The sequence below is a fragment of the Silurus aristotelis genome (genome assembly GCF_946808225.1).
Source record: "Silurus aristotelis genome assembly, chromosome: 4".
Classification (NCBI taxonomy): domain Eukaryota; kingdom Metazoa; phylum Chordata; class Actinopteri; order Siluriformes; family Siluridae; genus Silurus; species Silurus aristotelis.
The window spans coordinates 22,795,818-22,808,401 of record NC_139577.1 but is presented as its reverse complement, the minus strand read 5'-3'; the positions used below and the strand labels follow the sequence as shown (position 1 = coordinate 22,808,401).

General features: G+C 38.6%; 1 protein-coding gene across 1 annotated transcript in view; it reads right to left on the bottom strand.

The window, feature by feature from the left end:
• Positions 1 to 3,954: 3,954 nt before the first annotated feature.
• The window catches only part of ptk7b (protein tyrosine kinase 7b), a gene marked incomplete at its 5' end in the record, with an annotated part of 94,704 nt that continues 86,074 nt past the window's right edge, over positions 3,955 to 12,584 (bottom strand). Inside the window, 7 exons of the mRNA XM_083538299.1 lie at positions 3,955 to 5,740; positions 5,902 to 6,080; positions 6,669 to 6,820; positions 6,964 to 7,044; positions 7,426 to 7,658; positions 9,285 to 9,440; positions 11,739 to 11,939. Of these exons, the coding sequence (XP_083394425.1) occupies positions 5,580 to 5,740; positions 5,902 to 6,080; positions 6,669 to 6,820; positions 6,964 to 7,044; positions 7,426 to 7,658; positions 9,285 to 9,440; positions 11,739 to 11,939 (1,163 nt within the window). The 3' untranslated portion in view covers positions 3,955 to 5,579. The remainder of the gene's footprint in view (positions 5,741 to 5,901; positions 6,081 to 6,668; positions 6,821 to 6,963; positions 7,045 to 7,425; positions 7,659 to 9,284; positions 9,441 to 11,738; positions 11,940 to 12,584) is intronic.

Sequence of the window (12,584 nt, the reverse complement as noted above, 5' to 3'; positions counted from 1 at the left end):
TTTCCTTATAAGGAGTTGTCGCTCCATATTTGGTGAGTCACAGTGACGACCTATGATTGGCTGAAGAGAGAACTGCTCGCAAGACGATTGGACCAAGCGTCGAGCTCATTAGAATAAATACCAAAATGGTTGCGCTCGTGAGAACGTCATCATGGAAAGGGGGAGGGAGACTGTCTATACCCGGGCGAACATCAATTATGTTGGACGCCTTTGGATGTAAATACACTTCTCATGGAGTGGACGTTTTTTTTTTCTTTCTGAACTTTTTTGCATCAGAACTTTTAGAAGACATATCACCAACTCCAGTGCTCTTTAACAAACTGGTGTCTGGGAAAAAAATCATAGACTTCTAATAATAGATGTTAAAGTTTTGCATTGAAAGGGGTGCAATAAGTTTCCTGTGAAAAAATGCTGTAAAGATGCATGAGAGAGATCATGTTAATGCGGAGAAATATATTTCTATTCGAATGGAAATATTTAATGTTGTACATTTATCTCTGCCTTTCCCCTTGTACCCAGTACAACCTACAACAAAGCAGTTCCCCTGTTAATACATCCCAAAGCTTAAACAGTAATATGAGCATGCAACACATGAAACTGATCTATTACTATAACTTAAAGAGGTTATCTCAGTACAATACAACATCAGGCTAGTCCAGATTCGTGTGTGGTGCAATTCATTGTCAAAAGAATGTGGTGTGCAATAAACACCAGTGGATGTTTTATATGAGAAAGTAAGCCTATACTGATTAATATACCCAAAATACCAGCCATAAAAGGAAGTTCTGAACTTTTTGTATTGTATAACCCAAGCACACAAAGTGCAAAAAAAATAAATAAATAAGATGAGCAGTGCTGCCTAAAGGGAGAGAGCAAAGACTAGGTTGTTTTGAATTGCATTATTCTGCTATAGGTAAAAGGGAGACGTGGTGCACGAGAGCCCAGGGCTGTATTTACATAGCAAAAAAAGCAGAACTCAAGATGCACACCCATCACTGCAGAAGAACACATATCTGTGGCTATAACAAGAAGACACTTTGCACTCTGTGAGCCTTCTTCGAGGACTCCCAAACACAAACTAATAACAAGAGACCTTTACCGCAATTTCCGGACTATAAAGCGCACCCATTTATAAGCCAGACCCACTGAATTTTACAAATATTTTTATTTTTAACATAAATAAGCCGCACCTGTCTATAAGCCGCGCTGAAACTAATGAACTTTACACAGGCTTTACCGAAAGACACTAAATGCAATATGTTGCGCTTCTATTCGGAGCATAGCGGTATTTTGGGAATAGCATGCCTCTGCATTTTCCAGTATTACTGCGTGTGCAAGACAAGGATTGTGTCCTTAATATTTTCTGATGCTGATTTCTAAGTTTCTTTGACTAACCCTTAACGCTGTTGCCAAGAAAAATAAAAAAGCACGAGTTTCGGAAACCTGTCTGTGCTTATATGATTTCTGTTGCAACTGCAGTTAGCGAGCTCTCCCTTCACCCTGATACAACGCGTTAAAGCGGCTTGTATCTAAACAGTAGCCAACCAAGAAAGTAATTGTTCACTGTCTTCCTCCTTCCTTTTACAACTATTTCTCTCGTGCGTTTAAAAATCACCCGGTGGAAGTTTTTTCTCCCGATGCCGTGCAGCTAAGAAGACAGGCGAGGTGCGTTTTTTTCGTTTCCATTCGAAAAATGTAATTGGTCTAATGTAATGTCGCTCGTTTTTTTGGCTTGAAGTCTGTGAAACCAGGAAAACCCCAGGAAAAATTCATAAATTAGCCGCTTAGTTGTTTAAGCCGCGGGGTTCAAAACGTAGGAAAAAAGTAGCGGCTTATAGTCCGGAAAATACGGTAATATAAGAATAAACCATAGAAGCATTATAGAAAGAGGCCCTGGTTTTGCAGCAAGTATGAATATGGATCAATCCAAAAATGACCCTAGAGTGGATTGCTCATGAATATCTGTTAGTGTTTTTGTAGATCACGACAAAAATAGCCAACAGTTGATCAGACTTGTTGGATCAAAAGTTTAATATTAGTTGATTTTCTGCATTGAAGAATACATGTGCAGGCCCATAGCACCCTCTACTGAGCAGATCACAACGATGCATGAAATGTCCGAAATGATCAAAGCCATACTGACCTCTCATCATTGTAACCCAACAACATCTGCTTTCATTATGATGGGAGGTTTGCAAAGGCACCTACACCTGACCATCCTTACAATGTAGGAACCTTGCCAGCAATGTTACCCCAAAAGTATGAATTTTTCTATGTAACAATGAAATATCATCAACATTTATAAAGGGTAAGGAAAAATACCAATCTTAATATAACCCACTGCCTGCTGCTTGGAATGGTCATAAATGCTCTTTGAAGTCATAAAATATAATCTGCCAAATCAGTGACGAAGTTATCCACCATACATTCAAAACTCCAGGTCTTTCTACACCATTTGTGATCAGAGCCATTAATGATAAGAGGGTAATGGAACAGAAAGTCACCCAAACCTCTGCGGTTAGATCAGCAAAAACCTTTTGTCTTTTAAACACATCAAATCTCAACATTGTTCAGAAGAATTATAAACTTAGTTTTCAGATATTTTGCTATTTGTTGCACAGACACATGCTCCATGATTGTGTAATTCCCCAGTATTTCTTAAAGGTGCAAAAAAAACCCCAAAAAACAAAAATCAGGCTATAATGTATAATCCTGCTTAGAACTTTGGAGGGAGTTTAATGAATGCATAAAAAAACAGGTTCATGATCTAACCAGTTTATGAACATATGAAAAAAAAGTGTCCCAGAATGTGATCCATAGAGGTGTGTGAACTTTTTTTTTTAAGAAGAAGCACCGCAGGATTTCCCTTTGAACAATTCTTTCTTCTGAACAACTTCTCTTTGCAGGTAGGCCGTGTTGATAGGAAGTTCTTTTTTATCAACAGGGATTGAAAAAAACTGGGTAGGGCGAGTTGGAGGAAACCAAATACCTGTTCCAGTGTACAATCGGGTGTGGTGGAGGTTTAACCTCCAACAAGAAAACAATACTATAACCATTTTGACAAAGCTTAACACTGAAATAATCCAAAATGAACAAGGTGTATATGTTGCAATGACTCACTAAAATGAGGTCAATACGATTTAAAAATCTTAAGCAAGATTTGAAAATTGCTGTTCACAAATAGTCTTTATCTAATATAAATAGATTGTTGTTAGGCATACTGTATAAATCAGATGAAACAATTTCAAATATAGGATATTTCAACTTTAGTTTGTAGCACTACAAAATGTAGAGAAGTATAAGAAAAGAAAGAAGGGCATGAATCATTATGCAAATCCTTCATGTCTTAGGCACTCGTGGCCTGTAAAATTAATGGTGACCACTGAAACTCTCAGCTGTCCTGTACCATTCCATTAAAACATAAAAAAACACAAAAGCTTCATCATATACTTGAAACCGAATTTGAATGTACCAGTATTTTACTACTCTTGCTGGCATGCTTAATTGTCTTCTTCTGCTCCTTCTTTGCTATTTTAAAAAAGAAATCCACTTCAATAATATCTAAAGTCAGGCGGACTTGATCCCATAGGTCTCAGTTTTGTTACTGTTCACTTTATGTCTCTTACACACCACAGTGTGTAATATACAACAGGTTTATTTGCGGAGCTATTTTGTATTTTGTGTATTTGTCTTGCACTGTCCTTTATTGTCTTGCACTGTCTTGTGTTGTCTTTGCACTGTTTGCACCAGGTTGCACACGATGCACTTTATGTGTGGAGGACACTTACTGGTCCTTAGCCCCGTGTTTTCTGTTTTCTGTGATTGTTGTATGTAGCACCAGGATTCAGGAGGAACGTTGTTTTATTTCACTGTGTACCGTGTCAGCTATATATGGTTGAAATGACAACAAAAGCTTCTTGACTTGACTCTTGACTCAGACATCATCTAACAACATTTTGTAGAGTATTATAACAGTCTTATAATTTCAGCCATCGCAGCAATTTCAGAAATTTAATACAAGCATGTAATTACAAATGTGAATGTTTAATGTAAGCAGCATACAATGTGATTATTTTGACCTTTGCTAAAGTAGACTAACAAAACACTGAGTGCTTAGTATGTAATAAAAAAAATTAAAATAAAAAAGGCAAGGACCATGTGTTTATTCAGAGAAATAAACAACCAAACCAACAGAAAAAAAAATCAATATATCATATGAAAAGATTAGATATGAAACAATTCATAAAAAATAAAACAAAGCAACTGTATTATAAAATAAACTAAGAACTAAGTTGTAAAAAAAATCCTTCATGTCTTAGGCACTTGTGGCCCATAAATGTGATGGTGACCACTGAAACTCTCAGCTGCCCTACAATACTTTTCTAACTGCAAAATAGATGTTAGAATGAGTGGAGTATATAATCTTATAAAAGAGTACCATTTGGAGTACCATTCCATTAAAACATAAAAAAAAACACAGAACCTTCATCATAAATAAAGGCTCACATACATCCTTCTACAATGAAAAAGAAAAAAAGAAAAACATAATATATAAAACAGGTATTTAAGTGAAATTAGTGCATGGTGTTGGTATTAATGAACGTAACAGGAGCATTGCCAAGCAATAATACAGTGAGGTGGTTATAAATATCGCTATGCAGAAATCTTGACTACATAGTTCATCATGGCTTTAGGCTTGTAGGCAATAAGATGTATTGCAAGTTTCCTCCATCAAATTATTATGGTTTCATATGAGCACCACAAGGTAAAAAAGGCAAGTATAAAAAAATTAAAAAAGTACAATTGTAATTAAATATCTCCGACTCTCCTTGCACTTTCATGTGTACAAACCAAATACTAGAAGTATTCGTTTATTCTGGAGCATAAAGCCTTAACAGGCAATCTCTCTTCCAAACGTTGCTCTTTTTGACTTGGAAACCAATCCACTTTGCAAAACTAAAAAAAAAAAGCACGCACAAAAACACATACATTCTGACACGCAACTATATGCACAACAACTTCAAGTTCATTAGCTGAGCATCGAATGCAGAGTCCAGCATATTTAGGAGCCACATTGTGGGTTTTGCCCCAATTGGGGGTGGATTGTCCTGCGCCAACAGAGGTGAAAGATCAAATTCAAAGATCGTACCCCTTAAAGATTGTCTGAGGCTCCAGAAATAGAGAAGGAGATCTCAGGGTAGAAAAGAGGCAGAGCTGAAGATTAAAAGCATAAACAGGCGATCGAAATTGAATAGTCAACAGCATGTCATATGAAGCCATGTTTAAGGCAGATAGAAGTCTCCAGGGTTGTCATACTCTCTTTTACACACACACACACACACACACACACACACACACACACACACACACACACACACACACACACACACACACACACAAACACACACACACACACACAGACACATTGCCCTGATATCAACGCCCCTGTTTGTCATTAATGCACGCTTGCTCCCTGAAATGAGTGAGACCCAGTCTGAGCAAGTTTGTGATTGTTGCAGAGCAGAACTGGAAAGGCATTGCTCCAAAACATCCGGTGGAAGGAGGAGCAGATGTAGTCCTCACACTTTACTGTCCAATGGAATGTCTCCCAGAGCCTGGGTTAACTCACTGAAAGATGGGCGCTCTTTAAGACTGGGAGCCCAGCACTGAATCATCAGTTTGTAGACTTTAGAAGGACAGGTTTCAGGAGCAGAAAGCTTCAGTGTGCCGGCTTGCAGGCCTACAACAGATACACATACTTCACTTTCACACACAGACTCTGTAAGGACATGCACTGATAAGAGACACTGACAAAAGCTAAACACAAAAATAGATGTGAGCATGTTCTATATGCGTAACGCAACGTGCGCGGTTGCTATGCGTAATCATTTGTGTTCTCACCTTCGAGTACATCCTCATGACTCAGTGAGGAGTATGGCAGCTCACCATGGCTGAACACTTCCCACATCAGCACACCAAAAGCCCACACATCAGATTTGGTGGAAAAGTCATTTTCAAAGACTGACTCTGCAGGTAGCCAGCGCAAAGGGAGCAAACTCTGCCTGTAGTGGTAATACTCACTGAGGGAGAGAACGAAACAGAGAGAAATGCAATCCAGTAATACAGTAAATTATTGCTTGGTAGGATGTTAACAAAACAGTAATGCCAGTAAAGTTATATAAATATATATAATGTTAGTTTGTTAGTAGGTTGGGCCTTGATGTGGGATGAGGGGCTTGGGGTACAGTCAGTGTTTCAGTTCATCTCAAAAGAGCTCAATGGGTCTCGGGTCCTAACTCTTTGCAGTTCTTAGACAATTGTGTGTTTTTGTGGCAAAAGTTTGAGAAAGAAAAACACATATTGGTGTGATGTTCACAAATTTTTGCACATTGTGAAAAATGGGAGTGCAGGAGGGATCAAATTAGGAACCTGGTACAGTATGATCAATAAAAAAAAAAAAAGGGATTTCATCAAAGCCCTATTTTAAACACATTTAATACAGGGTCACTCCAACCTGTCAGAATGTTCTATGTTAAGCCTCATTTTCAGACTCTCTCTAACCTGACAATATTCCTGAATGACTGCTTTGTAATATTTTAATGTGGACATTGAATGAGAATGAAAAGCGATGAAATTATGTGCATCATTCTGAATGTGGTGGTATAGACCTGTTGTAGACATCCTTGCTCAGGCCAAGTGCAGAAATCTTGACTTGTCTCTCTCCGCTAATTAGGCAGTTCCGGGCTGCCAGGTCCTTATGGACAAAACGATGGTTGGACAAATGCTCCATCCCAGCAGCCACCTGGGCACAGAAGGATACCTAAAAAAGGACAGGGTAAAACAGGATGGGCAGAGAGCAGGTAAGATAGAGGTAGAACTGAAGCATTAAAAAAGATTTGTGATTTATTTTCAAAATAGCAGTGTCTCTTCTGGATGCAAAAAATGACAAGTTAGATGATTTACTTTGGTTTTGGTACTGATAGGTTGCGGTTTGAGTTTCTCATCTTTGCTTTTCGAAATCCTCAAGAACTGTTTGAGATCACCCTAAAAAAAAAACGAGATATGCATTATATAATTAGAATGTATTCAAGTCATTCTCCAGAACCTTTTATATAACTTTCCATGTATTACAGTGAACGGTATGTGGATATGATATTCACAAAACAATAAATAAGCGTTAATGCCAGTTCTAAATATGATCAGATCTGGCCACCCACCTTTGGAGCTGGACACGCTTGTGCTAAGTTTGGATGCCAACAGAGTGCAATTATCCAACAGAAACACAGTAAAAAAAGCTTTTGAAACTGTTCATCTTCTGTGTATGTATATATATATATAATTTTTTCCTATCTATCCATCCATCCATCCATCCATCCATGTTACACACGTAGGGTCATGCAATTAAAATGGCTAGGTTTTATTTACCAGGTCTATATATTCCAGGATCATGTAATGAGGTTCTGTGTCATTGCAGAGGCCGAGCAGGCGCACAATGCTGCTGTGATTCATTTTTCCAAACATGTCGACCTGCCGCCTGAACTCAGACTGCGACAGCTCGTCTCTGCTCAGCAGACTCTTCACCAGAACCACAGTCTGTTCCTCACCTTCCTCAATCCCCCGTGCTTTGGCTAAGAACACCTCACCAAACTCCCCTTCGCCTGCACACATAATAATACACACACAGACACAGACACACATAAGCAATCTATAAACATTTAAATGATTCGGATAAGTACAGCATTTATACAGAAGATGATTAAGATTATTGTGGAACACTCTAATCCTTGCATCTTATTCTGTTTCAAAGACTTGGCAACAATAATGCAAGAGATTTGTAGATCTGTGTGCTATTAACAATCTGGTCAACAGTGGCAATGTGTTCCCACAGCAGAATATACCGTACATTTTAGAGTTCACCAAACAACGTAACTGAGAACCAAACAAACCACATCAATGTAATTCAAATAAAAATATTTTGAAGAACCATGCAGTGTATGTAAGTTACACAGGGAGCAGAACATTTCACTTGATCCTCATTTGTGTGTGGCTTAAACTAGATCAAAAAGAAGTGTATTAGAAGACCAACACAATGGCAGAAATACAACACAGGACTTCCAAATGATGCACAGAAGCTGAAAGAACCATGCACAAGAAGAAAGGAGAAGAGACCACTGACAGCAAATGATGAAGTACTAGGCACAAAAAAACCCACACAACATACAGAGTCCATTTAAGAAGCAAAAACATTAAAACAATAAATATCAGAGAAAGCAAATGAAGTGAATGCAGATGTGAATTAAGCAGGAAGAAAATATATCAGAGCTGACAAGCACAGGTAAATGAGAAGAGTGGACAAAGTGAGATCAGAGAAATAAAAAAAAAAAAAACAGGAAATGCCCAAAAACAATTAAGTATTTTTAAGGAACACATAAAAGTGTCTGTGTCACAAATCCATTAGAGATACCACCAGTTGACAAAGATCTGCCCTTAAACTGTGACAAGCCAACAGTAAAGGATACAGTATTTGGAAAGCCACCAAGGAATAGCAAAGGAGCAGAACCTAAAACAGTCTTAATTCTTAGACTGAGAAACAATTACAGACATACTTTCATTCCAGTTTGAAAACTTCTGGAGAAAGGATCAGGTGCCATCAGGGTGTTAGGAGGGTGACCTTATCAAAGTCGCTAAGAAGGGTGATCAATTTAAAGACAGCCCCTTCACAAAAGATCCCCACATTGTGCATAATTAAAAAGTCAGTGTAGGGGAACTACGCTCACTACAGTACATCAGTTTTGTTGACTACAAAAGACATGTGACAGTGAGACATGACAAGTCTTAGGAAGCTTCTCATGAGTTACAGTATACCGGCCAAAATTGTCAACATTATCAACCAGCCATCATCGAGGTTTAAAGCTGTCACACATACTGTATCTAGGCAGCATCATTGACAAGCAGGAAGGCAGGAATGCTGAAGCAAGAAGCAGTGTTGTTCAGGTTTCTCTTTGCCCTGAGCAATCTCATCAGCTGTGAACTGTTCTACCCGATATTGTTTATCAATAAGACACCACGGGTGAGTTATCAATGCGGCCATTTCCAAAGGGCACATAAAGGACAAATAACAGACGGTTGTGAGAATCCTTTAGAACCTCTAAATAAGGAGTAGGACACTCTCTGGCCTTGTGTCTCTCATAGGCAGTCACAAAAAAGGACTCCAAAAGATCAGAACTGAACTGTTTAGGACAATGTGTGTGACACTTTGAATGTGTGTTGGTGAGATACTTTACCTAATGTAGTGATGATCTGTAAGTCTGCCCTGGAAAAGTGGAACTTGTCTGTGTTGCTTTGGCATTTTTCAGCTGTAGACACTGTCTCTAGATTAGTAAGAGCCACTTCTTCCTGGATCTCTGCTGTAGTTTGGCCATTGTGCTGCATAGCTCCTCCTAGTAAGTATGACACAGAGAAGTACTATTTTACACAGAGCCCTGTGGATCTCGAAAAAGTTAGAAATAATTATTGTACATAAATAGTAAATGTAATTAAATATTATTGTACTTAGCATAAACGTCAGCAGGCAATTTCAGTAATTCTGTCAATCTTTTTTTAGAAGAATCAGATAAGCGATGAGTGCAAAGACTGGTTGAAATTCAACAAAAAACATAATGGGTGTTTCCAATTCACCTGTTCATAAAGGGTTAAATGTTGATTTTTGTCCAGTGATCTTTTTTTGTGGAACCTCATAACATGATTTGTTAGAAAGAAAGACAAAGGAATTTACTTGTCACATTCGTTACAGCGTAGTGAAATTCTTTTTTCGTATATCCGTGCTTGTTATGAAGTTGGGGTCTGAGCACAGGGTTATCTATGATACAGCACCCCTGGAGCAGAGGATGTTAAGGGCCTTGCTCAAGGGCCCAACAGTAGCAGATTGGCAATGCTGGGGCTTGAATCTCCACCTTCTATGCCAGACCTGGGCAAACTACGGCCACATCCGGCCCTTTGTACGTCCCTGTCCGGCCCGCGTGAGGCCAATCATAAATTACAGGGATGCACCGAAAATTTTCGGCCGAAATACCTAAATCACTAAGACAACACGGCAGAAACACAATTGTAATGCCATAATAAAAAAGCGCAGCCAGCACAAGGTTATCTGGATAAGAGCAACATGTCTGCGGTGTGTGGAGAGAGATGTGCAAAACATGCAATGCTAAAATTTCAAGAGGGGGTGTATCTGTAAAGAGTTTCTCCAAGTGGGGTTTAATTTATCACCTGAAATCCAAACATCCCGATTGCCATTATAAATATGAGAAGAATGCGGCGAAGAAAAGTAGTCAATCCGAGCATGCGCATGAGTCTGTAGTGGACGTTTTTGAAAAGGCAGGAAAGTTTTCCAGTGATGGTTCCAAGGCAAAAGGCATAACACAAAAAATTATGGAATTCATTGCCTTAGATCAGTGGTCTCTAGTGGCTCGACGGCTTGATCTTTGAAACATTCCCCGTGGATCCCGAAAATTGTCATGTCATGTCATTTTCTCCCGCTTATCCGTAATTCGGGTCACGGGGGCAGCAGTCTAAGCAGGCCCACGCCTTCGACTGCTGCCCAATCCTCACAGCACCGTCCCTTACGGTCCCTCCTGCATGTGGTGAGCCCACGGGAACCCGAAAATTATAATAATTATAATATAATATTATTTATTACACGGTTTTTCTTAATGCTGTAGATTAGAACGTTCCATTCACTTGAATAGGCTTCCAAACGTTCGGGGGTCAATTATTTTCGTTTAACAGACTGTTGCTAATAATAATTGACCGCTGCCTGTCTGTCAATACTATAAATGGTAAGAAATAAATAACAATAATTTATAATAAATAAAACACTTTTGTAATTGATTTATTCTTTGAATTGCAATGCGTTGATTTTAGTGAGGTTAGTACTTATTTATAGCCATAAATGCAATGGTTCTAAAAATTGACAATCTTTTCTTTTGGGGTTTCGGTTTTGGCCTTGGTTTCCTCATTTTTGGTTTTTGGTTTCGGCCAAGAATTTTCATTTCGGTGCATCCCTAAAATCTTATCGTTCGTGTGGCCCTCTGACACAATTCAGGTTTCTCATGTGGCCCCTTGTAAAAATGAATTGCCCACCCCTGTTCTATGCAGTAACCCTAAACTGTTGAGCCACCGCTTCCTTATGCAGAATATGTAAGTCATCAAAACATACTGACTTGAATATCTTTTACTTGACTATCTTGCTGTTTTCTTTCTCAGCGATTAGTACCTGACCTGCACTTTATCTCACTACACATCTTCTCTTCTACAGCGTTACATGATCATTTAAAAGCAAAAAAAGCAAAAGGGTCGATATAATGCAAAGGTTTGCCGGATTCAATCTGTAGAAAATATAGTGATACATTTTACATAGTTATGCACAATGCGGATGCCAGGTCGTCGTAAACCTGATAAATGAAACATCTAAGTGCTAAATAAATAGATTATGTGCGCTCTCATTTATAACCACAAGATGGCAGCATTTCTTGCTTTTAATTGTCCTTCAGCAATTCACGAAACTTAATTATCCTATTATACTTTTTTCCTCACTTAGGCTTCTGCCTTTCAGAAGAAAAAAGTCACTTGTGTTACATTAGACTAAAATATCTGCAGCTCCAAATACAAGGTTGGATGGACAACTACATCATGTAAATAAGAGTAATGTCTCTATCAAACGCATTCACGTTCACACTCACCATTAAGACACTCCATCTCCGGCTCTTCCCCATCCAGTCCCTTCTGCAGTCTTTTAGCATTGCGTCTCTTTTTGCAGTAAAACATGAGGCCGAGCACGGCGATGATGTAGGCAACAGCTGCCCCCACAGACAGACCAATGGTTTGAATCATCTTATATGGTGTTTTCCCCTCGTCACTGTCGCGATTATTGTTTGGCTTCTCTAAAGTGAGAGCAGAAGAAAGAGTTTCATTATTTAATAAGCAGATGCTCTACAAATGTAAAGCATACAGGGCCTATACACATCCTGTTTTCATGTTTTCTTGCCACAAAATATGTTCAATAACAAATTAAACTTTGAAATATAAAAAGTGTTGTTGGTAGGAGTTTTTCGATGCTCAGAATTAGAAGTGGGATCAGGTTTGCTGGGCTACACGTCAACAAAGGAAAAACATGGAGTGTACCACATTTGAACATCAGTAATAAATGTCTAAAGAGATTCTGACAATGATCGAGCATCTGCACAGTATTGAATGAAAGTGTGATTGTGTTAAACTCCTCTGACGATAAGTAGAACACAAAATCTTACTGTGTGTGTGTGTGTGTGTGTGTGTGTGTGTGTGTGTGTGTGTGTGTGTGTGTGTGTGTGTGTGTGTGTGTGTGTGTGTGTGAATATTTTATAATTCAATATGCATTGTAAAATTGCTGTTTTCAGTTTCAAGTTTTCACTGATCAGTAATATTTTTCCTATTTCCTTCTTATTTCCACTATAAAAGACTTTATGGTTTAATACAACAGCAATGTCGAATTCTGAAATCTGATTGGTCAGAAGGTTCCATTCAAAGGAATTTGCACAGTGTATGCTTTG